The 22,416-nt window shown below is 47.7% G+C and overlaps 1 protein-coding gene across 1 annotated transcript in view; it reads right to left on the reverse strand.

The window, feature by feature from the left end:
• LOC116497028 (collagen alpha-1(XXVII) chain-like) overlaps positions 1 to 22,416 on the reverse strand; it is a 150,251-nt gene that overhangs the window by 57,015 nt on the left and 70,820 nt on the right. The window contains exons 17-25 of the mRNA XM_032200523.1: positions 16,247 to 16,300; positions 15,474 to 15,527; positions 15,265 to 15,318; positions 13,693 to 13,746; positions 13,329 to 13,382; positions 11,348 to 11,392; positions 9,952 to 10,005; positions 8,444 to 8,488; positions 1,229 to 1,282 (exon numbers count right to left, since the gene is read on the reverse strand). Coding sequence (XP_032056414.1) covers positions 1,229 to 1,282; positions 8,444 to 8,488; positions 9,952 to 10,005; positions 11,348 to 11,392; positions 13,329 to 13,382; positions 13,693 to 13,746; positions 15,265 to 15,318; positions 15,474 to 15,527; positions 16,247 to 16,300 — 468 coding nt within the window. The remainder of the gene's footprint in view (positions 1 to 1,228; positions 1,283 to 8,443; positions 8,489 to 9,951; positions 10,006 to 11,347; positions 11,393 to 13,328; positions 13,383 to 13,692; positions 13,747 to 15,264; positions 15,319 to 15,473; positions 15,528 to 16,246; positions 16,301 to 22,416) is intronic.

Here is a 22,416-nt window from a genome sequence, read left to right on the forward strand (position 1 = left end):
GCCTGGCAGACCTCATATTTCCCATTCAATTCAGATCTGCAGCTGCCACTGAGACCCACACAGGGCTCACTCAGGCACTGACTTTCTGCGTAACCACCTTGGACACTTCACAGATGCTTTATTCCTATGCTTTCCTCCTGTAAAACGCAGCCCTCATCACGTCCTTCCTTTTACTTCTTGTGTGCCTTGGCAGTTTGGACTGAGCCTGCTTCTGCTACTGCCCCACCAGAGGAGAGCACAGGGCTCCCCAGGGCTGCCGCAGACAAGCAATAAAAAGCATTTGCAGTGAACACAGCGTAACTGTCACAGAGGCTTGACATCATTACCCAGAGGACAGGGCTTGAAGTAATAAAAGAGAGCGAGTGAGCTGATGTGCGGAATGCATCATTTTATGCTCTTTACTATCTTTATGGCTGGACTGTGAATAATTAAGCCACCAATGAAAACCAGCACTCTGCAGCTGAAATATAATGAATGACATAGATGATTTGTCTTTAAAAGCTACCCCTGAATATAATTTTACACTCTAATAGGAAAGGAATTAACGGCCATTTGCTTTTTATGGAAAATAAAGTCATTTTTCTTCCTGGAGGAAGCATGTATCTGTGCTGTACACAAGAGGGCACCAGCCCTTAGCAGCGTGCCCAAGGCTAGCACAGGGCAGGCAGACAGCATGGTCCTTGGTAAAGTGAAGCATTTGGACAGGCCTTTGCTCGGCTACACGGCTGTGCTCTTTGATGATTTCTGCACCTGGGAATTTGGTGAGCCCTCCTGTCCAGAGCAGGCTCAGCCCTGGTCTTGTGTGACCCTGTTAGCAACGCAGCCTGGGCTTGTGAGCACATCTCTGCACGAATCCATCTGTAACCTAAACCCCTCAGACCTCCCCTGTGACCAGGAGCACAGGGCTGACGGGTCCTTTGTCTCCAGGAAAAACAGAATTGACTGTCAAATACAAGTCTTCTGGCAGATTATGAATGAATACAGCTTAAATAATCCGTGTTTTCAGAGAAGAGTTGACAGCATCTCCTTGGAGGGTAAGGATACTAATTCCTATGCAAAATGGGTGACTTGTGCCTGGCCCACGACTCACTCAGACACCCTGGATGTGCTGCTTTCCCAGCTGGGTGTTACACTGACACGACAACTTAAATCCCTTCAATCTTTCCCCACCCCAGTCTCCCTCATCCTGCAACAGGAAGAGCAACCAGCTCGTTGCAAGCAACCTTACCTTTTCTCCCACTATTCCAGGCTCCCCTACCGGACCAATGAAGCCCATTAGACCCTGAGGAAAGAGAAAAGCACCATTAATTCTCAGTTCTACTCGCTGCAAAAGTCAACGATTTCTTTGGTCCACCTTGCTGGCTGAAGCAGCAGAGCATCCCTCGAATGCAGCTCAGTAATTCCTCCTGGCTACCAGAGCGCACGGAGCTGCTCCCGGCCATGGGAACGGCTCACTCCACAGCTGGCTCTGCTTTGGGTGCCAGCTGGAACGGCAGCACGAGGAGCTGCAAGAGCCACAACACACGCTATAGGGGATGAGTTAAGCACGTTTCGTAGAAAGGCCGAGGCCGTGGTGTGGCTTTGTTTTGCAAGCATTTCCCCAAACGTCAGCACAGCTTCCCCAGGAGCATCGATAGCGGGAGCTCCTGGGTCGCACAGAGCTGGGACTCACCGTCATTTCTACTGCTGCACTGGCTACGTTTCCTCTGGGTTAACTGAGCCACTTCAGACCTTCGTGCAAACTAATTTTGCCTTGGATAGTATCATGCTGTTGGGATGCTAGTAGGAAATAAAAGTCTGAGGACACAGCCAGAGGGGCCAGCAGGGCAGCAGACCTGCCCCACTACTCAGAACATATCTTGGAAAAAAAAATCTAAACAGGATTTGTCAGCATTTAACAACATTTTGGATAATGAAGAAAAACACAGAACTGCTTTTAATTAGGGAGATGGAAACAAGCTATCTTGAGCTAAGATCCCTGAGAAATGGTGTACAGCACCCTCCCCAACAACCCCAGTGCGTTTCTGGCTCTGGGGATGCAGAAGAGCATCCTCTCTGCCACTGCCGGCTCTCCCGCTACGCAATTCCCATGACCTCGTCCCTAGTCTCAGCAAGGGTCATTGGGAGATAGCTATCTATATTTAGTTAGTCCAGTGAATCTGTAACTAAAGGGATTCGCTTCCTGTTGAAACACTTCCTAACCTGCCCACAGCTGGCAGGGTGCTGTCGGTTCAGCCATGCCCAGGCTTGTTTGACAACATCCTGATGGCTACTGGGAGGTGGCTGCTGGGCATGTCAGAGACAGGAGATGGATTCTCCACTGGTACCATCCTGCTATTTCTCTCTGTAAAAGTAATTCAAAATCTTCATAATAAATTGCAAGTTCTTCTGTTGCACTTCAACACCAAGGAGGTTTTCAAATGGCACCCTCAGGAAAACATCCAGAACGAACAAACGCAACGGGGGGAAAAGCTATACCTGCAAAGCAACGCTCTGGAGTGTGGTCCCAGAAAAGCAGGAGGTTTTCACCCTGATATCCCCTTTCTAAGGGGACAGCAAGAAGCAAAGGTTTCTTGCCATACTCCTGTTTCTTTGCTTTCTCCATCCCCAGCTGGCCCAAGATACACGTGCAGCTTGTAGAGGAGCTCTCTGCAGCTGGTGCATTGCTGTGGCTGTTCACAGCAGTGCTCTGATGGTGCAAGGTGCTACAGAGGAGCTACTCACAGGTTGTGTGTCTTCCCCTGCCACCAAAAGCCTCTTTTCCATGAAGTTACGCTCACAACATAAAGCTGTGTCATAAAATACCCTCACTGCTATCCCACATGCGAGACCCAGCAGTTGTATTCAGAGACATAAACCACGACGAGGGTCACTCTCCAGTGCCTTTCAGAGGGAGTAACTTCTGATAATAGCTCCAAATGTCAAGAGTCTTCATGCATTAATGTCCTTCGCATGGTGCAATTAAATGTCGTCCTTCAAACCTCAGTGGAGCTCCTCCCCGAGGCACACTGATGGCACAGAAGCATCCCTCCCTCGGACACCCAGCTGGCTGTGCCTCTTGCAGTGAGCAGCCACGCGCTTCTGTGGAGCCGTAGAGCTCTTGTCAGGCTCTGCATGGGAGCAATATCCAGGTGAGAAGCATTTGGAAAAACTCATGGGAGAAGGCAACAAGTGCAGAGCCTGGAGTTAGATGCTTACATTAGAAATTCATCCAGGGATGATGTCCCAGGCAACTGCTGTGCTGCAATGGAAATACTGACTAATCACAGGAAGGCACCAACTACCAGGAGAGCTCTGCTATCCCGCCAGGGGCTCCATGTCACCAACCCTTCCATCAGTACTGACATTGTCTTTGCTGTGTCTGAAGCTGCAGCAGACCCAGTGCACAAGTGTGCTGCTGTGGCCAGGCTTCACGGAGCGAGAGCAAAGCTGCGCTCCACCGAGCAGCAGATCGGCTGCCGCAGGAACCCAAGGGGCAGCAGGCAAACCTTCAGGATCTGCATATGCAAGGTTGCCACTGGGTGGCATTGCTAAAGGCTGCTGAATCAATTATCCCTTTAATTAGACACAAGTGCGGATACATAGCTGATAACTGCTTCAAGTTACTGAGGTTTTCCATAGCCCAAGGCCACAAAGTTGGCAAATGCTAAGGCAGAGGGGAGGATGGAAAAGCAATGAGATGAAACAAGGCAATGTATTGCTAAACAAAAAGGAGATAAACAAAAGAAGCAAGAAAGAGTAAATATATTCATTTCCAATTTCTCAGAAACCTGCAGACATCCCTTTCCTTTCTCCCTTTAAGAGAGGGAAGGTGCTCTCTAAGATGTTTCTGGGGTACTTAGGTCAGTCCCTGCAGAAGAACAGAGATTCCCTGCTCCTGCAGCAAATGTTGTTACCGGTCAGAACACGGCTATTCCAAAAACATTTCGCAGGGGCTGGGGTGCATCCAAACTTGTACACCCAAACTCAGGCTTGCAGGCTGGTACTTCTGACATACTGTCCGTGGCAGCATCAGCTCCCACCCTGAAGTCTCTCAGGAATCTGGGTCATGAAGCGAGATGTACTGCTTGTGCTTCCCGGCCAAGCTGGTGGTGCTCTCCAGATGGCATGCAGAGCCCTGATTGCAGCACAGCAAGCGGCCCACGAGCCCAGCACCCTCCCGAGACCCCTCTCTCTGTCACAGATGTGCCATTTGTTAGCGCAGCTCGGGCAGAAAGCTGCCAGCACTGCCAACGCAAGCAGGGCTGAGGCAAACGCTGCACCTGCTGTGTGGGTAAATGGATGGAGGGGGAGCGCAGCCAACATTTCTGGCCTGGTTTTCACTCCAGAAATGGGGAAAATTCTGCCTGTTCTGGTACATTATGTTGCTGCTCCAGGGAAGACATTGCTGCTCCCAGCGTACCGAGGAAGAGGAGCATCCCGTGGTGTCATCGTAGCCAGATGGAGAGCAGGGACCCCGAGATGTGGACAGGCTTCCAGCACGGTAGCTCTGCGGTGTTTGCAGCCAGTGCTGGCTGCTCTGGGCTGGATTAACCAGCGCTGCTGTCTGCAGGCAGACAGAGCATGGAATAGATACGTCTAGGCAAGATAAATCTTGGTAAGTTATTGGGACTCTCTGAAACAAGCAGGGAAGATCAGGTAACGATATCCTTCACTGGCCGGAATGGTACAGGTGCTGAAGGGAATATACGCAGCAGAAGATTTAGGTTTTAAGAACCAGAAAAGTCATTGGCAGCAACCCTTAAATCAAAGTGTGTGTGAATTATGGGCATTACACTAAAATGGCTGTGGCATAACATTTTTCCCCCGGTTCTCAGGGTTGAAAAGAAGCTCTACATCAAACATGACTGCAGGCAGATTGCGTAATGATGCACGTGAAGTCCTAGCAGCGGTGGCTGCCCTGATGAAGGGCCATAGTATACAGGAAGGAATGTAAAACATTTGTACTGGATGGGGAGTTCAGCATGTCGCTCCTGATTCAGTTGCTGTACTCCCCAGCCAAGGACATGGCAGAAAAAGGATGGAGATTGTTAAAAAGTTGCTGGAGGCTTGGGGGGCAGAAAGGGGGAGACCAGCAGATTGTAATTCCTAACTCCTGCCTGGTTTTCCCCATTTATTTTCCAGCCCTGTCATAATTAAGCCCCCCCTCTTGGCTGCATCAACAGAGAGCAAGTCAGCAATGAGGCCTTGCATAAATCATAGCCCATTTGAGAGGAACAAGCGAACGGCGAGCGCAGCGTGAGCAGGGTCTCCCAGGGACGGCACCGCCAGTCGCTCCCAGCAGGAACCGATGGTGGCCTTTCTGTTTTACTGGTTCGCTAGAACTCAAAACAAAACAAAGCAGGGACAAAGGGTGGGAGGGAGTAAATGTACAATCCTCCCATTCAGATGAAAGAAAGGGAAAGTAAAACAGTAAATATCGCAGTTTAAGGGAGGACGCTCTGACCCGCAAAGAGGAGCCACGCGGTTTAACCCTCTGCACACCACAGCTACCCGGGGCCACGTCCCTCTGGGAAATGGGTGACGGGAATGTGGTGACACGTGGACATCATGCCTGGTCAGAGCAAGGAGGCTGCGTGCCCTCACGTGCCCATAAAGCCCTGAATGGGGATCCCAGGTGGGTCTGCAGCTCAGAAAGAGACGCTGGAAGGAAAGGTAGTTGCACTGGGAAGGTGCTGCTGTGAGATGTAGGAACATCAGTGAATTCCCTGCTTGCTTCTCAGCGACCCATCTGACCCTGTTCAAGTCAACTCCACGTCAGACCCCACCTGCTGAGCTGGTATCACAGCACCTCCCTCCTCTGAAAGGGTGCTGCAAGGAGAACACACTGAACAGGGAACTGCTCGTTTCCTTTGACAAATTATTTCAGAATAACATCTGCTGTTGTTGGGACAACATCCTTCCTGCCTGAAGGAAGAAATACCCCCTAGATGAGTGTCTGCCTTCCCTGCAGGGTGTGATGGGGGCATGGATGACCACGACATTGCCATGCTTCTTGGACGGGAGGAAGGATTTAGAAAGCTGTTCCTGCCGTGACAAGACCTCACTCCCACTAAGGACGTTTGTCAGCCTTGGCCTTTTTCAGCTGGCACAGGTCTTCACTGATATTTTCAGCCTCTAGTGCAGGGTGCTGCTTCTCCTGTAGGGCTCTCTGACCTTCAGGGTGGACACTGAGGTGAACTCCCAGCTCTGGGATGGGAAAGCTGGTGGCCTGGGCCAGTGGCTCCGTGTTCTTCATCATGTTATTCTGCCTCCATCTACTTGCAAGGAAGGGTTAAATCACACATTTCAGGGTACAGGGGAGATTGCAGCTGGACTTCCAGCATTTGAAGACGACAGGCATCTTATGAATGAACTTTCCCAGCCAGCGTCCTTGTGATGGAAAAACAACGCATCAGGAACTGCCCTGTGCCTTAAAAACTCAGCTCCTCAATGAGAGCTCAAGTGTCTGGAAACACTACAGGAACTCCCACGTTAGCCTAAACAGGTGTCCGTACGAAAGGGGAGAGAGCTGCAACGAGATGGATGGCCGGTCTTTTCTCATGCTGTCATGCTGAGGGTTTCCAGCCAGAGGAAACCCACAGGGAGGGCAGAGCAGCAAGTCTGGGATGCCTGACCACTGCTGTTGTGCCTCCAAGGCCTCCCCAGGAGCAAACAGGGAAAAGCTGAAGGTGGCTTTCAGCACCAAATGACCTTGTTAGCTTGACCCCTCAGAGCTCTGCAAAAAAGCAACGCAGCCCCAAAACTAAATGCTGAGGCTCAGGAGGACGGAAAAGCCAACACTCTGTTCAGCAGAGGTGTGATGGGAAGGGAGGTTATTTCTCACTAAGCCGCTGCGACATTTTTCTTCTAATGACTTAACTGGTATGGAAATGGAAATTCTTTCTGGGTGATATTTCTAGACAGAGACTAATTGACTAAGAATAATACAGGCAGCTTTCATACCACTGTGCTGGTTTCGGTGTCAGCGGAGGCCAGCTGTGTTTTCTTTTCAGCAAACAGTGCCTACAGTTTGCATCCAAGGTCAGTCCCGAGGGATGGTAAAGCATAATAATCCTAATGATGCTTTGTCCTTCAGTGGCAACATCTTGTTAAGGTTCTCAAAGCACTTCTAAATATTTATTTCTAACTGTAATACAGCAGTATCCACATGTACCACCTGAAAATAGGAGGCATAGTGCTCAGCCCAAGGTGTTTCCCTGTCTGTTCTCCTCTCACCAGGCCCCAGACTGGAAGGCAGCACTGACTTGTGCCCTCTACAGGAGGGGAAACTGAGGCACGGAGCACTGGGAGGTGCTCCCCAAGGCCATACACAGGGTGCTAAAGCTGCAAACAGCACTTGGGCTGCAGCCTCAGGTGTGTGGAGCAGCTTCGTTTCTTCAGTTGTTGCTCTTCATGTAGTAAATCATTAATGATAATATAGAAGGGCCTCTAATTTCCAGACATAAATCCTTGATATGAACCATCCTTGATTCATACTGAGGCCCATCAGATTGCTTGGTACTGAACAGGATCCATCATGGCTTTTTTTTGACACACTTGGTCAGAAACCCACAAGTAAGTGACCCTCAGCTGTTGGATACAGAGGAAAGAAAAGCCAGGGAGACTGATGAACTAAACCAAACCAAACTTGCTGACCATAGGCAGGGAAAGTGCTGGGAAGGACAGCTGTGCTGAGCAGTGACACCCTCTTTGCCAGGGCCAGCGGCTGCATCCAGCCTGGTGTGGTCATGTAGGAACGCAGAGAACATGTTGGAGGCTCCGCGGCTGCAATTTCAGGGTTGGTGGTGGACAAGCTGGTTGGTTTCAATCACAGACACGGCAACGATTGTTTCTCTTTCCTTGATGCCTGTGGTTCCCCTGAAGCCTACAGGGATAATGAACGTCCCCTGCTAACCCAGCAGAACGTTCTCTCTTGTGGTACACCAAAATGCAGCTCAGTGCCTCTCCTGCCCAGGGCCTGGGTCCTTTGGCTGCTGTCTCCTCTGAAAGCAGCGCAGCACCTCAAAGCAGGGGGTCCTACCCTTAAAGCCTACATAAGCAAAGCCTGGAAATTGCCCCTTTGTGAATAAGTGGAATACACAGAACTCCATAATCTCTTTCATTTCCAAGGCTTTGCCTCCTAGAGAAGCACAGCCAGTTTTGCATGCTATAGTGCTGCCAGCATGGCCAGCACGTCCACCTGAACTGTGACTTTATCAGACGGCCTATGGGAAAACCTCTAGCTCAAAACAGACCCCATGGCTCCTGGCAGTGCTGTTTGTTGAGAGCTACAGCTAGACTACGAGACGTGTTTCCTATGTCACAGCTGGAGCACCAGGACCACAGAGAGGTTTGAGGTGGTCAGAAGCTCCTGGCCATTGCCCTCTGCCTGCACATTGCTCATCCAGAAGGTGTTAAACACAGGAGACCATCAAACAGACAAGAAAAACAAGGAGTTTACCTGCTCACCAACTTTCCCTGGTCGGCCGTGGTTTCCTGGCTCGCCCTGCATGACAAGAGGAGAGGAGGCACATGGTTAGCTGCTGCTCCCAGTCAGCCCCTCACTCATTACAACATGATTCTGTGTACACCATCATTTGGGAAGCTGCTTCTGAATTGTGGAAAACCAGCAAGAGGCAACCTCTTACAAGAACTTCTTACAAAGCCCAGTTTTTTGAAAAATAATCCAAAGCAAGAAACATAGCTGCCACAAACATGGAGACAAACATGACACAAACATGAAACGTGCTGTTTTGAGTGAAATGCCCCTAAAAGTTGCTGGTTGTGCTGTGGTAACATAACCTACACAAACCAAACTCAAACATTGAAACATAAGCTGCCAGCTCTCCTGTGGCATAGCCTAGTCCTGGGTGATTTATCCATATGGTTAATAAGGTGTGAGTTCTCATCAGGGATCCTCTTGAAGCCAGGGTGTTTCTACCCCATCATGTTTCTATCTGAACAGCTGAGTAAAATGGACAGATGAAGGCAGAAATGCATCAGTCACAGATTAAGAGTGATTAACCAAAAGATCTGAAGAACATCTAGTAGAAGCAAGAGTGTGGATGCCATGGGGAGGTGCTGTTCCTGAGTGACAGAGGAAAAGGGATCGAGAAAATTCACCGGCTGGTGGAAGGGTCACAATAACAAAAAGCAACCCAAATATTCCCAGGCAATGCTGCACCCTGATTCTGCTCTTACAAAACCTCCACCATAGGCAAATTACTGTCACATGGAGCAGGAAAACCACAGGAACGACGCACACAAGCTAAATCATAGTGTAGGATCAGAGAAATTCAGAGAACGGGGAAAATGAGGGCTGAAGTGAAAAACAAGAGGAAGAGGAGAAATCCAAACCTGCATGTGGGACAGCCATGGCAGCACGAAAGGCCACACCGTGCCCCTGGACAGGCCATCCAGGGGCCAGAGTCACCGCTCAGCAGTATTGTCTCTGGGTGACGGCAGCTGTATTTTCTCAGTAGGCAGATACTCCAGATGTGCTGCCAGACCACATTTTTGCTATTTACTGCTTGAAGAGGTTGTTTTTGTTGGGATTTCTCTTTCCTTTTGAGTGTGGGTTTGTGGAGCGGGCTGCCCTGGGATGGCTCCTGCTGCTAATTAGGCAGCAGAGATAGGAATGATGTGCATTGTTTTAGAACAAAAATGTGGAGAAACAATGGAAAATAACATGAGATGATGGAGGGTTGTGGTGGTGAATATCAGAGGAGAAACACTATATAACAAAGCACATGGCTCAAAAAACACACCATCATTCTTCCTTCTGAAGAAACCAAGCAAGAACTGAGACCCCAAAATTGAGAGAAAAAGATAAAACCTCAGTTCCCCTTGTCCTCTCTGAAATGAATACCCTAGGCTTGGAGCACTATGAAATTGAGAAAAGAGACATCCCTCTACCTCTTCTCCTTTCTACTCACTGCTTCCCTGATCATTAACCAACTCTTTCCTTACCTTTGGACCATCAGGACCAGGTCTTCCCGGAAATCCCTTCCGGCCAGGTCGACCCTGAAATACACAATAAATATGAAAAGCTAAATAATGACTCCTGCAGCTGCCCGGGGTTACAGCAATGTGTCTGTGAATCCATATGACAAGGTGCAGCTTACAAGCAACACTCCCAGCCAATCCCTCGTGCTAAGGATGCAGCAGTCCTCACTGATGCCAAGGCAACACAAGAAGAAAATGCTGTCTTGAGTGACACTGGGTTTGATTTATGTGGAACATGTTCAGACAGCTACTCTAAGGTTCAGCACATTTCTGCCCCTGCAGCTCGATTCCATTGCTTAAACATCACATCAGAAACATTATTCATGGACTGTAATCAACCAAGCCAAGGTATTTGTTGCTGCCTTTTAGCTCATTCTCTGCAGTATTTAGTTGGATTTATTTGACTTCCAGAAATTTTCCTGTGATGCCAGCAAAGACACCAGCTTCCTGAGCATCCAAAGATGGCACTTCCCTGGTGTTGGCAGGGACTTGGCTATGTAGGCTTCTTGTGGGCTCTATCCCTGGCATCGAGAGAGGGTTTGGGAGCAGGAGTGTCCCTGCAGTGGAGCAAGCCAGGCTGACATCCACAGCTAAATTTAGAAAAGCACGAATAAACCTGCAGACCCAAGGGTTCATGTTGATCCTTCCCTCTAGCTAGGAGAACAATTACGGCGTTCCCCCAGGCACTGAGGTAACTGGATTTGTTACGTTGTTCCAAGAAAGGAATAAAAGTATCTAATAGAATAATGGGGGAAATGCAAGATAAAAATTTATTTCCTCATCCACTTAGAAGCTCTCAGCAGTTTCCAATTTACAAGATATTTCACTATCTTGCAATAACAATTATGTTCATAACCATTATAAAACCCTGTGAGCTGGCAGGCTCACAGATACAATAATACTCTTTCTGCTTCTCCTAACTGCATTTCTGCAATACATCACCATGTTCAGAGTGATGTAGATGACAAAAAGGACTCTACTTCAATGTCCTGTCTTTTTTCTTACTTTTCCTTCTACTTTCATTGAAAAATACCATAAATCAAGGAAGCAAACAACAGAGCTGCTTACAAAGATGCTTTCCAGTCAAAGTACTTTATCTTGTGCATGAATGTTAGATAGTTTTTCAAGGTCTGAAACTTTAAACAAATTATAAAATCAGTCTTACTCAACATCCTGTGAAAGACTGTTCTGTGACTTTCATACGTCCCGGATCAAGCAATTGGACAATGCAATATTTTCTAGAAGAGCAGATGACTTCCCACTTCAAGCCAGAAGGGTTGAAGCTTCATGTTATTTCAACTACAATTTCATGGCAAAGTCAACAGAGCTGGTAGTAACTGAGTAAACCACTAAAACTTACCTCTGGACCAGGGACTCCTGGTGGTCCTAAGGGTCCTTCATCTCCCTGAGGAGAAAAGAAATTAAAATAAAGGGCAAAGTAGTGACAAAGCCTGGTCTCACCATGCACAAGAATGAAAGGTCTGCAGTATGAGCAGCAGTTAAACACAGGCTGTGTGTTCAGCTGTCACATTTTAAAAACTGACTCCTGCTGAACCCCTACAGAAGGAAGCTCAACATCTCTGAGGCTCCCCAACTCCTCTCCCCACATCAGAAATACAGTCTGAAGTCAAGTCCTGCCAGTAAAAGCCACCCAAAATTTGACCGAAGTCAACACCAGTTGGGTGGGCTTATCATGGGCTGAATTTGGCCCATGGGATACACTGGACATGCTCACAGGGCTCTGTTTCATGTGATTTGGCAGGGACATGGATGCTGTTGAGCTCTCTACTCTTTTTCTTTTTTTTCTTTTTTTTTTTTGCCCCACGAAAACAGAGACGCAAAATTTCCCACAGAACCATTTGGCAACTGCATGGAGGTTTCCCTTTTGCTTTCAAATGGGACTACACTTGCTACACGATGGAGCTATCTCAAAATCTCACACAGCAATTGGACTCGGTCTTCTCCCTTGGCTCTGCACCAGTTTCTAATGTGATAGGATCAGATCTACAGTTTCTAGGAGACCTTCAATTAAGCTTCACAAAAATTATCTCAAGTGTCTAAAACCAACTGCCAAGAGAAATTAAAAGCGCCCTTGGCAGCCACGGTTCTTGCTGCTCTCATTTAGGTGGTCAGCCGTGGTAATGAAGTGGCATGAGCTGGCGGGCTGAACTTGGGACTGGAAGTCAGGAACCCAGACTGGTGGGCTCAGACAAGCCACCCACAGTATGCCACATTTGTAAAGAGGGTGTAATTCACAGCCTTGACCTTCCGCCTCAGGTTACAGAAGCAGTGAAGGCACAGTCGTATGCTGTGATGCACATTCAGAGGCCCTCAGCACAGCTCACGTCAAAGTCCATGTCCATGTCTTCAGTCTTACTTTCATGCTCACTAACTAGAGTAAATTGAAGGCAGCTTGGTCATGCCTGCCTGAACCTGGAATGCAGGGCTTCGATTCACTTTGTAAATTGCCTAGAATATTTTTTCCCTATTTCAGTGCAAATAAATGAGCTAATTTGCATTAATCACATTTAGAGAGCAAGCAAAAGAATTCCCAGAAAAAGTTCAGAATGATTGGTGCTATTAGTCTGAGCTGCTGCCCATGTGTGCACTAAGTATTTTTTGCAAAATGTATCATGACTCCAAACAGCTTACACTGATCTGACCCAGAATAAACTACACTGTAGCCGCTGGAGTTGCAATGGGATAAACAGGAGGGCTCTCGGGCCTTCTCTGCTGCCGCCATGAAGTATTTGCAGCTCTAGGACAATTAAATCAATGACAATTTTCCCTTTTCAATGACTGTGACTGGAATTAAGCTTCAAGTCTTCCTGTGCAGTGGAAGGTGAAAGCTGCAAGCTCTGAGATGCTGGGGCAAACAAATCTTTGCAAATAGCAGTTTCAGTTTCTGCATTTTTTTTACAAATAACGTTGCTCCATGTGAGACAGCAGAGTCTGCAGGTCTCACAGTTGAAAGAAAACACACTTGAAAGGAGCAGAAAGCAAAAGCCAGGTCAGGGCATGTCTGTGCAAAGGGATGTGCAGGGAAAAGGGCATTAACATCCGTTCGGGAGTGTGTGTGGGTGTGGGGGAACAGACTTAAGAAGAAAAGCCAGTGCAGAGTTTAGGGTCAAGGGATGCCAGCAGTGACTGGAAGCAAGGGCCTCAGGGCCTAGGGGAAGCTCCTCTTCTGTGGGTTTCTGACCGGTGAATATAAGCATTTACTTCCAAATTCTGAGGGACAGAAGGATTTCAAAACACAGGCACCACTTCAGTGTGCATTAATCTTCAAAATTCAACATTATTCTTTAAATCCAATCTGCTTTTTGTCTGAGGACACTCACCTCTTGTCCAGGCAGTCCTCTTGGCCCAGGTAAACCTCGTGCTCCCGGCTTCCCCTGAGAAGAAGCCAAAGGAAAAGATACTCAGAAAAATAGTAACATAAGCTCAGAAGGGCCATTAAAATGAGAAAGTCTCTTTCACAGCCATGGGACGTCATCCAATGTCAATTTTGTTACAGAAAAAAAAGTTGAAAAAAAAAAAGAAAACCCCACTCTTGGAGGGACCTCAAGCCAAACAGACCAAGCTGAAAGGCTGGCCAGGACAGTCTTGAGGAATCTCCAGGGCTTTCTCTCTCCCCCTTCCCACTACTTTGTTTTCCCTGGCTGCCTCCCACCCCTACAGAGCTTCGCTCTCAGCTCCACTCACCTTTAGGCCTTCAGGGCCATTTTCTCCTGGCGGGCCGATGTCCCCTGGAAAGCCCTGAAGAAAAGGAGAGATGGTTTGGGTGCAAAGGACTTCTGCAGCCTCTGTGAGAGGTTCAGTTAAAGGCTGAATGCTGAGAAACTGGTTGTATGCTGGTGGTGTCCGTGTGTGGGCCACCACGCAGCACGCAGAGGGAAGGAAACACCGCGACGGGAGCCGCGCTATCGGCTGGACACAAGGGCAGCCTTCCCCAGCAGCTCCCTTTAGGTCCATCGTCTGAGGAGATTTATTGCTGTGAGGGCCTTCCTGTCATCACAGGGCTAAAAATGGCAATTTGGGTTTTAATTAATCTTTATGAGTCAGCGCATAATCTCACTGCTCCGAGAAACAAACTGCATGCCTCGGCGACAAAGGACAGCGGGCGAGGAATTAGGAAAGGTGCTGACATGCTCATTAGCGGCCGCCCTCAGCCAGGCAGCGGCTCCTTTCCACCCACCACCCCTTCGCCGAGCACACAAAGGAATCTGCAGTTATTTCCAATAGCAACAAAGAGCAAAGATTGCTAAGTGGCAGCACTTGACCGAGAGCCCTTCCAGACCCAGTAAAATACCAGAGCAGTGATGAAGGGAAAACAGACCATCGTTCGTGCTGGAAGAGGCTCTCTAGCATCTCACAGGCATTGTCTGGTTGCTTATGAGGGAGAAAAACCACAATACGCTGGGGGGAAGCCGAGCCCGGGTTTAAGGTATCACCATAAAAATTTTTGTTAAGGGCAGTGAGGGTTGTTTTCTACTTGAAATGGTATTTTGCAGGCGAAGAAGTGAAAAAAAAAAAAAACAATCACAAAACCTTCAGGATATCGATGACAAATAGAGAAAGAAGAAACTAGGAAAACATGAGATGCAGAATGGGTCATGAACCTATCTTGGTCCCCTCATAGCCACTGATGTCCCATAATATCCTAGCAGAGGAGTGAAGCCCCAGGCTTGAAAAGAGGAGGGTAGGTGGAAAGTGAGGTGTAAGACTGGAGAAATGAATCTTCTGCCCCAGAAGAACAGCCAAAGAACAAAAAGGGTCGAAGAACAATATGATGAAAAAGACTAGTGTTCACAGAGACTGGCTGGTGGCTGTGAGACCATGTGGGGCTCTATCTCTGTTCACCACTGCTTTTTCTTACAACTTTTGGAAGCTCCTAAGAAAAGCCTTGAGAGCTTCCCTCTGCAAAACAACAGGATGTTCTGCTTTGCAGCGAGTGTCTGCCAAGCTGTTAAAAGTGAAAGATGGGGAGAGGTGATGGGTTGTGACATGCTGTGTGCCAAGGGACGGACAATCTTTGGAGACGGACCTTTTGGAACAGGAACAGAACAAGATGTTACGTATGGGACTTGCAAGTAACAAAATAGGAAGAAAAAGGCTTGGAAAGATCAGGCAGAAAGACTAACTGCAGATCAGGCAATGTGAGTGTAGGGTTGTCAGAGGGTACAAGATGGACAGTTTGTCCCATTTCCCCGTTTGAACAAAACTGGACCTTCATTGACTAAAGAACAACGAATCCCAATGCACTGTGGGACATACCTCAGGGCCAGGTGGTCCTGGAAACCCGACTGGACCTTTGTCACCAACTTTTCCCTGCAGAAGTCAGAAAAAAATGGAGAAAAGTGAGCTAGCTCCCAGCTGCTATGTTTCCTGTTGAGCAGAGCATACCTCTGCCAAGCTGTCTTTCCAGCTGGGCACTCAACCTTTGGAAAGGGAGATTAGGAAGCAGAGGACATCTGGTTACTTACCAGGGGGCCTGGCTTCCCTCGTGCCCCAGGGACCCCAGGCAAACCTTGGCTACCCTGAGAAAGAGAGAGAAAGAGAGGAGTTTTGAGAAAACACAACAAAGCATCAAAAAACACCAATTCCCCCTGCTCCAGCCCCAGATTCTGCAGAGACAGGAGGAGTTTCTAAGCAGTTTCTTAGCCCTGCAAGGGACCAGGGTGATTGCCCTGGTATCAGTGAGATGTCTCTGCTAAAGCCGGGGATGCCTTTAGCCCTGAGGAGCACATGAACTGCTGCAGTTGGCTGTGGCTCAGGGCCATGTAGGCCCCAGTGCGGTGCTAAGTACAGCCTTACTCAGCTGAAGTCAGCATCACGTTGTAGTCCTGGGGGAGCAGTCATTTGCTCAGCAGTTCCGCACAGCGTTAAGTGCTTCACTGGGTCAGGGTTTAAGTTGCTGCACCGAGTACTCAAATTCTCTGAGTCGGCAGCCGCTGGACCACACACAGGCACACCAGTCCAACCCTGTCCCATCATTTCCAGTTTCTGCATGAGAATATGGCCCTTTATACGGAAAGCCACTAGCAGAACATTTTTTATTATAAGTAACAACAAAATCCATCTAATGACATAAATTTTAGCAGAGTACTCCAAAGGGGAACTATCTAAAGAAAAGGACCTGGCAACAGGCTGCAGTTAGCCCCAGCTCCTCATGGCTTGAAGATGCATAGAGAGGCTGGTGGCCACACAAATTACCCATAAAAGGGGAAAAAATGATGAAGAAAAGGGGAACAATTACCTTGTCTCCTTGGAAGCCAACATCTCCTGGCACACCTGCTCCTCCCTGATCACCCTGGATACACACCACCAAAGAGAGTTAAAATAGGCAGCAGCAATAGCCCAAACGCCCAGGTAGATGCTAGACGGTGCAATGTACAGCCAAAGGCTCATCACCAGCTCCATTCAAAGCTGAACTGGTGACAAACTGTAGATAGCATTAACTGTAACAATGATCCTGAACACTGTGTGCATTTCCCAACATTGATTCCGAACTGAAAAATGAAACTGCAGGGAAAGAAAAATATGGAAGTGCAAGCATTGTGTTTCCATGGAGGCTGCAAGAAGAGAGGCTATGTTCCTCTGGCTAACAGCAACCGTGAAGGTGGCGAAGTGTTAAAATTCAGCTGAACAGAAGAGTTAGCTTAGCGCCTGATGAATGGACCTTTTCTCTCATAAGGCTCTACAGCACAGAAAACAATACTCAGGGTCCCTGCTTCAGGCACCAGAGATCAGTTCTCTCCCAAAAGAAAACAAGAGTAACTTCTCATAACGCTTTACAACCATCCCACTGGCAGCATTTTGGGTGAGATTCCCTGGCAGGGGTAGGCTGCTGTTTGCTGGGATGGAGATCCCAACTTTGAGCACAGCATCAGTGACAGTATTTTCTACCTGAGCTGTCTTTCCCCTCTTCAGGACTTCCTAATGCATTCCGACTCCCTGTGTAGAAGTCATTATCCCTAAAGGAAGGATTTCTTAGAAACAGTGGCTATCTTGTATTACCTCTTAGCCCTGCTGTTGGACCAGGTAACATCCTGAGGTCTCTCCCAACCTCATTTGTACAGTGATTTACATAAATAAAAGCTGAGTCAAGGAGGGTGCAGAGAAAATTCATATATAAATAAAAATTCAATACATAGGAAATCAAAGGAAGAGTGACTATCAAAAACTGGGTACACTGATAAGACCCACCAGAAGTAACTGCTTGAGGAGCTGTGTCCAATACATGGCACACGCATCCAAAATGTTCTTCCCAGTAAGGGAACAAGACACAGAAGAGTAAAAGGATCTATGTTTAAACATACTCCGCGTGGAAGACACATGGACTTCTGCTTCAGAGCCAAAGCCCACGGAGAGATGAAAGAGTAAGTCTACTTCTACTCAGGCAAAAGCCACCCACTTGTTATCGAAGGGTTGAAGTAATTACAAGTACTGTGGCAACTTGCATGGGATAATGAAATTGTGAACGGGTAAGACTTGAATTGGGAAAGACTTTTTGGACACAACTTTTCCAGAAGAAAGTTAATTAAGAAGCATGAAGATTCAATGACGGAAACATTTCATGGATTCATGCTAAATTTGCTTAAATGTTTTGGTAAATGTTCTCAGAACTTTTGACTGAATCATCTTCAAAACAAGTCTTTTACATATCAAAATTGAAATGCCATTCTTAAAAAAAGTTAAATGCATTTACTCTTTTTTTTAGCTTGAAGTATTTTAATTTGAGTCAAACCAAACAGTTTGCTTCATCTAAACTATTTTCCATCTCCCCCTTTTATTTTGGCAAAGCAAGTAAATGGAAAAAATCAGCTATTTACACAGCTTTGGTTCGGATGAACCACAAGCATTAGATACAATAGGGGTGGCAAAAAACTACTGTATGGCCCAGCTCATTTTCCTGCACAGCAAAACAGCGGGGCACAAACGATGCATTGGCAGTGGCCATTAATAACCCAAAGCAAAACTGAGGTTCAGGGCACCCACTTTTAGCTGCCTTGGACATAAATCTGACACTGACTCAGGCTGTGTGTGCTTAACTCGAGGAACAAAGTAAAGAGGAGAGGTCAGAGTATTTATTAACAAAAAAAAAAAAAATGATGCTGAGATGACAAGAAGGGGCTGCAAGCACTCTGTTCATGGGGAGGGGGAGGAATGCACGATGTGGAATTGCAAATGGGATCTGCCCATGGGATATTGCCTGTGCTTCATGTTTCACCTATAAAAAGAAACGCAGCTTCACCCTGAGGCCCCTCTTCATGCAACGCTGCACAGAGGGGGCTGTGAAGGAAGCGGCCGATCAGCAGGCGTGACGCAGGTTTGCTGCCTGCAGCACGCAGAGGAGGTGTCTGGGCTAAAACCTCATTTTGCTCTTGATCCCACATCTCTTCTTCCAGGGTTTTCTGCTTGGCAATATATGGGGAGCTAACACTGCAAAACTACTTGAGGTGTTTTACCGAGCCATGTCCTTCACTAGTTACAGATGTCCTCATTCATAAAACTCCTTCATAGGAACAAGGAGCTAGGATTTCCTCCGCTTCCTCCACCTCCCCCCTGTGCTCATCACACCACGTGGCTTCTCAAGACCACTCTGTTTCAGGGTTATGCAGTAATTTCACTTCTCCCTGTAAGAGCAGACACAGCCCTGTCTGCCTCCTCTCCTTGCCTCCAGGAAAACATGGAAATGGAAACAGAAGACAGGCCCATTTTGTGGGAAATCCGAAGCTGCAAAAGCCACCATTAACTTCTGGGCTACCTTTTATGAGAAGGATGCAGAAGGGCTCTGCACATAAAGCTGCTGCCCCTTGCAGAATACAGAATACTGAAGGCAACGTAGGAAACAACACCCAAAATACAACGAAAACCCCTGTCGTGGCAAAGGACAACAGCAGCAGCATTCCTGAAAGACGCAGCATCGCAGTGAGGACCTTTTCCCAAGGGGGCAGAGGCAGCAGCCTCAGGCACACGGCACCCAGCCACTCTGCACCATGTTTGGGCTTCAGCTGCTTCTGGTCCAGCTGCTCCTGTGCAAAGGGGACAAATCTGCATGAGGCCACACACTTGGACTGAGACTGAGACAGATGGGCTGCACAGGAGATCGCAGACATCTAATTAAATCTTCATCAGCACATCCACAGAAAGCTCAGTGGGCTGCAGCTGATGGGGCCGGCCAGGCACGGGGCCGGGCTGTGCTCCAGGTACCCCAGGACACTGCAGGGTCCCCAGGGAGCAGCGTGTGGCACAGCACGGGCAGCTCTGCAGGGAGGTACAGAAGAGGTCAAGATCTGTAAAAATGTGACGGGAGAAAGACCCGTCCTTTGCCAAGGAGGATGTGGGACGCTCTCAAAAGCCCCGCTGCTCCTCAGAGCTGGGCTAATCCACAGGTGGTGGCAGATGGAAGGTGCGAGGAGCGACCCTCGGGGCTGCTCTCATCTGCTAGGAGCTGCTAATTATGAATGGTTACTGATTACTGTCAGCATGGGGCAGAGAGTTTTGCTGCTCTCTGCCCTTGCTGATCTAGCACTTCAGATGCTGCCAAATATCTAGGGCCTTTTTTTTTCCTTTTTTTTTTTTTTTCTTTTTTCTTTTTTCTTTCTTTCCCTTTTTAAACGTGAAGTTTAACTAGATTTACCAGCTTTCTGAAAGCCATGGCGGAGCAGAACATTCACCCCTCTCCCCTCTGGCTGGATAATGGGAAACTTCTGCACTAATCCCTTGTGTGTCTTTGGAGAAAGCTTCCATTTCTAAACGGGTTTATTAGAAACTGCTTTCAAGAGAATCCAACTAACATCCTCATACAAGATGCAGCCTTCAGTAGGCTGGGACTCTCTGGGTAAGGTGCTGACGTGCTGCTGGAATGGAGATGTTCAGTGAGGTTGACAGCTCCTGTCGACTGCCTGAGCATCATTTGTGCTTGCTAGGACCTGGATGCATTCACCTTGCACATTCAGCACACTTGGCACATGGCTCGGTTCTTTCAGAGATGAACTAGCAATTTGGGGTGCCCACTTAAAGTCCTAGGAAAGACACTTGGACAGTTGAAGACGGCAGCTCAGCTCCTATGGGAAATGATGCATCTTGAACTGTTTCCTGAGCCCTGTTCATGAGCAGGGATGTAACCAGGACTCCCAGACTCTAACACAACTTTCTCTATGGGCTGTGCAACCTCAAGGTATGGTGCCAGCCCGTCCTTCTGCAGCATTCCCTGTGAAGGCACTGCAGGCAAAAAGCATCAGCTTGGAAGTCTGAACCAATCCGCTCTTTGAAGGGAGCTCAAGGACCTCACGTACTCATTGAGTATCACAGCAGGATGGGTGTGCTCCAGCCAGCAAACACCAGCCTGCAGTGGCTGGAGTGTTTTCTCTGATTAGTTAGCTAAGTTCACCTGGTAATTGCATCCCCAACACCCAGCAGAGAAGGGAACTGTTACTTGGGAGGTGAGTGAGCTTTAAATGAGGATCTCTGCAGAGGCAGATTTCCACACAATCATGCTCTGGAAATGTTTCAAGAATGGCAGGAGGCAGACTTTCAGACTGACAGGCACAGAGAATAAGTGCATGACTCAGGCAGGTTGCTTATGTTTCTGGTCATAGCAGTAAGATAGTTTTGTCTGAAGATGATGATGGATGATTTTAATGAAGTCAAAATCTAATGGACAGAAAACGAATAGTAAGCAATCAGCGAAATCAGTTAAGATGTTCCAGCCCCAAAATAGCAGTAGCAGCAGAAATTATCAGTGACACGACTGCTGGAGATGACAGAATGGAGCCTCCAACATAAATCAGCTCTATGCAGGGTCCTTCTGCAGCCCAAGGGCTGGGCACTACACAAACACAGAAATCCTGCCTCTACTTTCCGACACCAGAGATTTCCTTAGGCCAGACAGTTCTAAGACCACCTTCAGCTGAAACGCATAAGGCCAAAACAAAGTGGGGGAATAAAGAAAGATTTATCACGCAGCTTCTAAATAAAGTTTGAGATGGAAAACATCTTTGTTGAAATGAGGCAGGCAACAAGAGGAAAGATGATGCCAGAAAGAACAGAGTCCAAGAGGCCAGGGTACACTTCCCACCTCTAGTATCTTCCTCCTCGATCACTTCTGTGACTCAGAAGCCCTCATGAAGAGCATAAACATCCCATCCTCCAACCACGTGTACATTTAGACCATGAGCTATTTGAAGGCAGCGATTTTCCCTTGCTATTAACTGAGGAAATGCAGCAAGACCAGCTATCATTTACATTTCTCAGTGGTACCAGAGCATAAACAATTAAAACACAAATGTAAACAAGCTGTAAGAGGGGATGAGTGTTTTTGTTCATGAAGCCCAAATTGGAGTGAGAGAAAATAAAATGTCTTGAGGCGCAATTCACTGAAGAATTATTGGAGTAAATGAACACAACAGCCTTTTGATCAGTTGGAGAAGGGATGCATTATAAACTGGGCCAAGAACCAAGTAACTGAACAAACCCCGCTAAGCTGTTTCTGGCTAAATCCTCCCCCAAACATAAGGAGAACTGAGGATCTCATGCAAGCAGGTACAGCAAACTTGGATGCTTTGGCTAAAACCTGCAATGTCAGAGCTGCATGCATTCACCAGAGCAGATGAGAACTGTGGTCATCGATGCCTAAGTAAATCTGGTTCCCCTTTGCCTTGTGTTTTCCATCCCTTTGGCCTTCAGACTGCTGGAGAGGATACACACAAGCTGTTTGGAAGCTCTCTCTTAGCTCTGGTATCATTGTTAGTCTGATCTGAGCGTTTGATAGCGCCCCAGGATATTCAAACTAAGGCCAACTCCTTAGGGACAGAGGAAGCCTGAGCAGGAGAGATGGTTTGTCAGTCCTGGATCAGCAAAGGGCTGTAACGAAAGCCAGGAAGGGAGTCTGTCCTGTCCAAGGAAAATGCAGTGAGAGAGGTAGCTTGGAAGGGAAAGGAAAGTTTCCCAGCACCCCAGGAGAGGAGCTGTAAGACTGAGCACAGGGCTGTTGGGAGATGGTGGGTAATTCTGCTCTTGGGACTGTTGTGAAGATAGCTCCAGGGAGAGCTGAAAACTGGTCATTTACTGTGATAGCAGCAACTGGAGAAATACTGGGGATAAATACAGCAGTCTGTGTAAAGCAGTGGATACTGGAATGTCCATGAAGTTTAGTTTTGTTAAACACTGATTTAAATGCTGGCCAGTTCTTAATAGGTTTCTTCCGAGGAGCAGTCAGAAGAGTCTGTGGCCTCTGGGAATTGGTTTTGAGTCAAGAAACCATCTCCGATGTCTTAAACTTGTCCTAGAGAAAAAGCCCTTCTGTTGCCCTGTCCTTCCTCTCTACAAAAGCGAAAAGGCAGTACAGGGGAGAAATGGAAACTGCAGACAGGAGCCCTGGCAAAGAACTGCTATAACGTAATAAGAGTGGAAATAATTGGC

The sequence above is a fragment of the Aythya fuligula genome, chromosome 19 (genome assembly GCF_009819795.1).
Source record: "Aythya fuligula isolate bAytFul2 chromosome 19, bAytFul2.pri, whole genome shotgun sequence".
Taxonomy (NCBI): Eukaryota; Metazoa; Chordata; class Aves; order Anseriformes; family Anatidae; genus Aythya; species Aythya fuligula.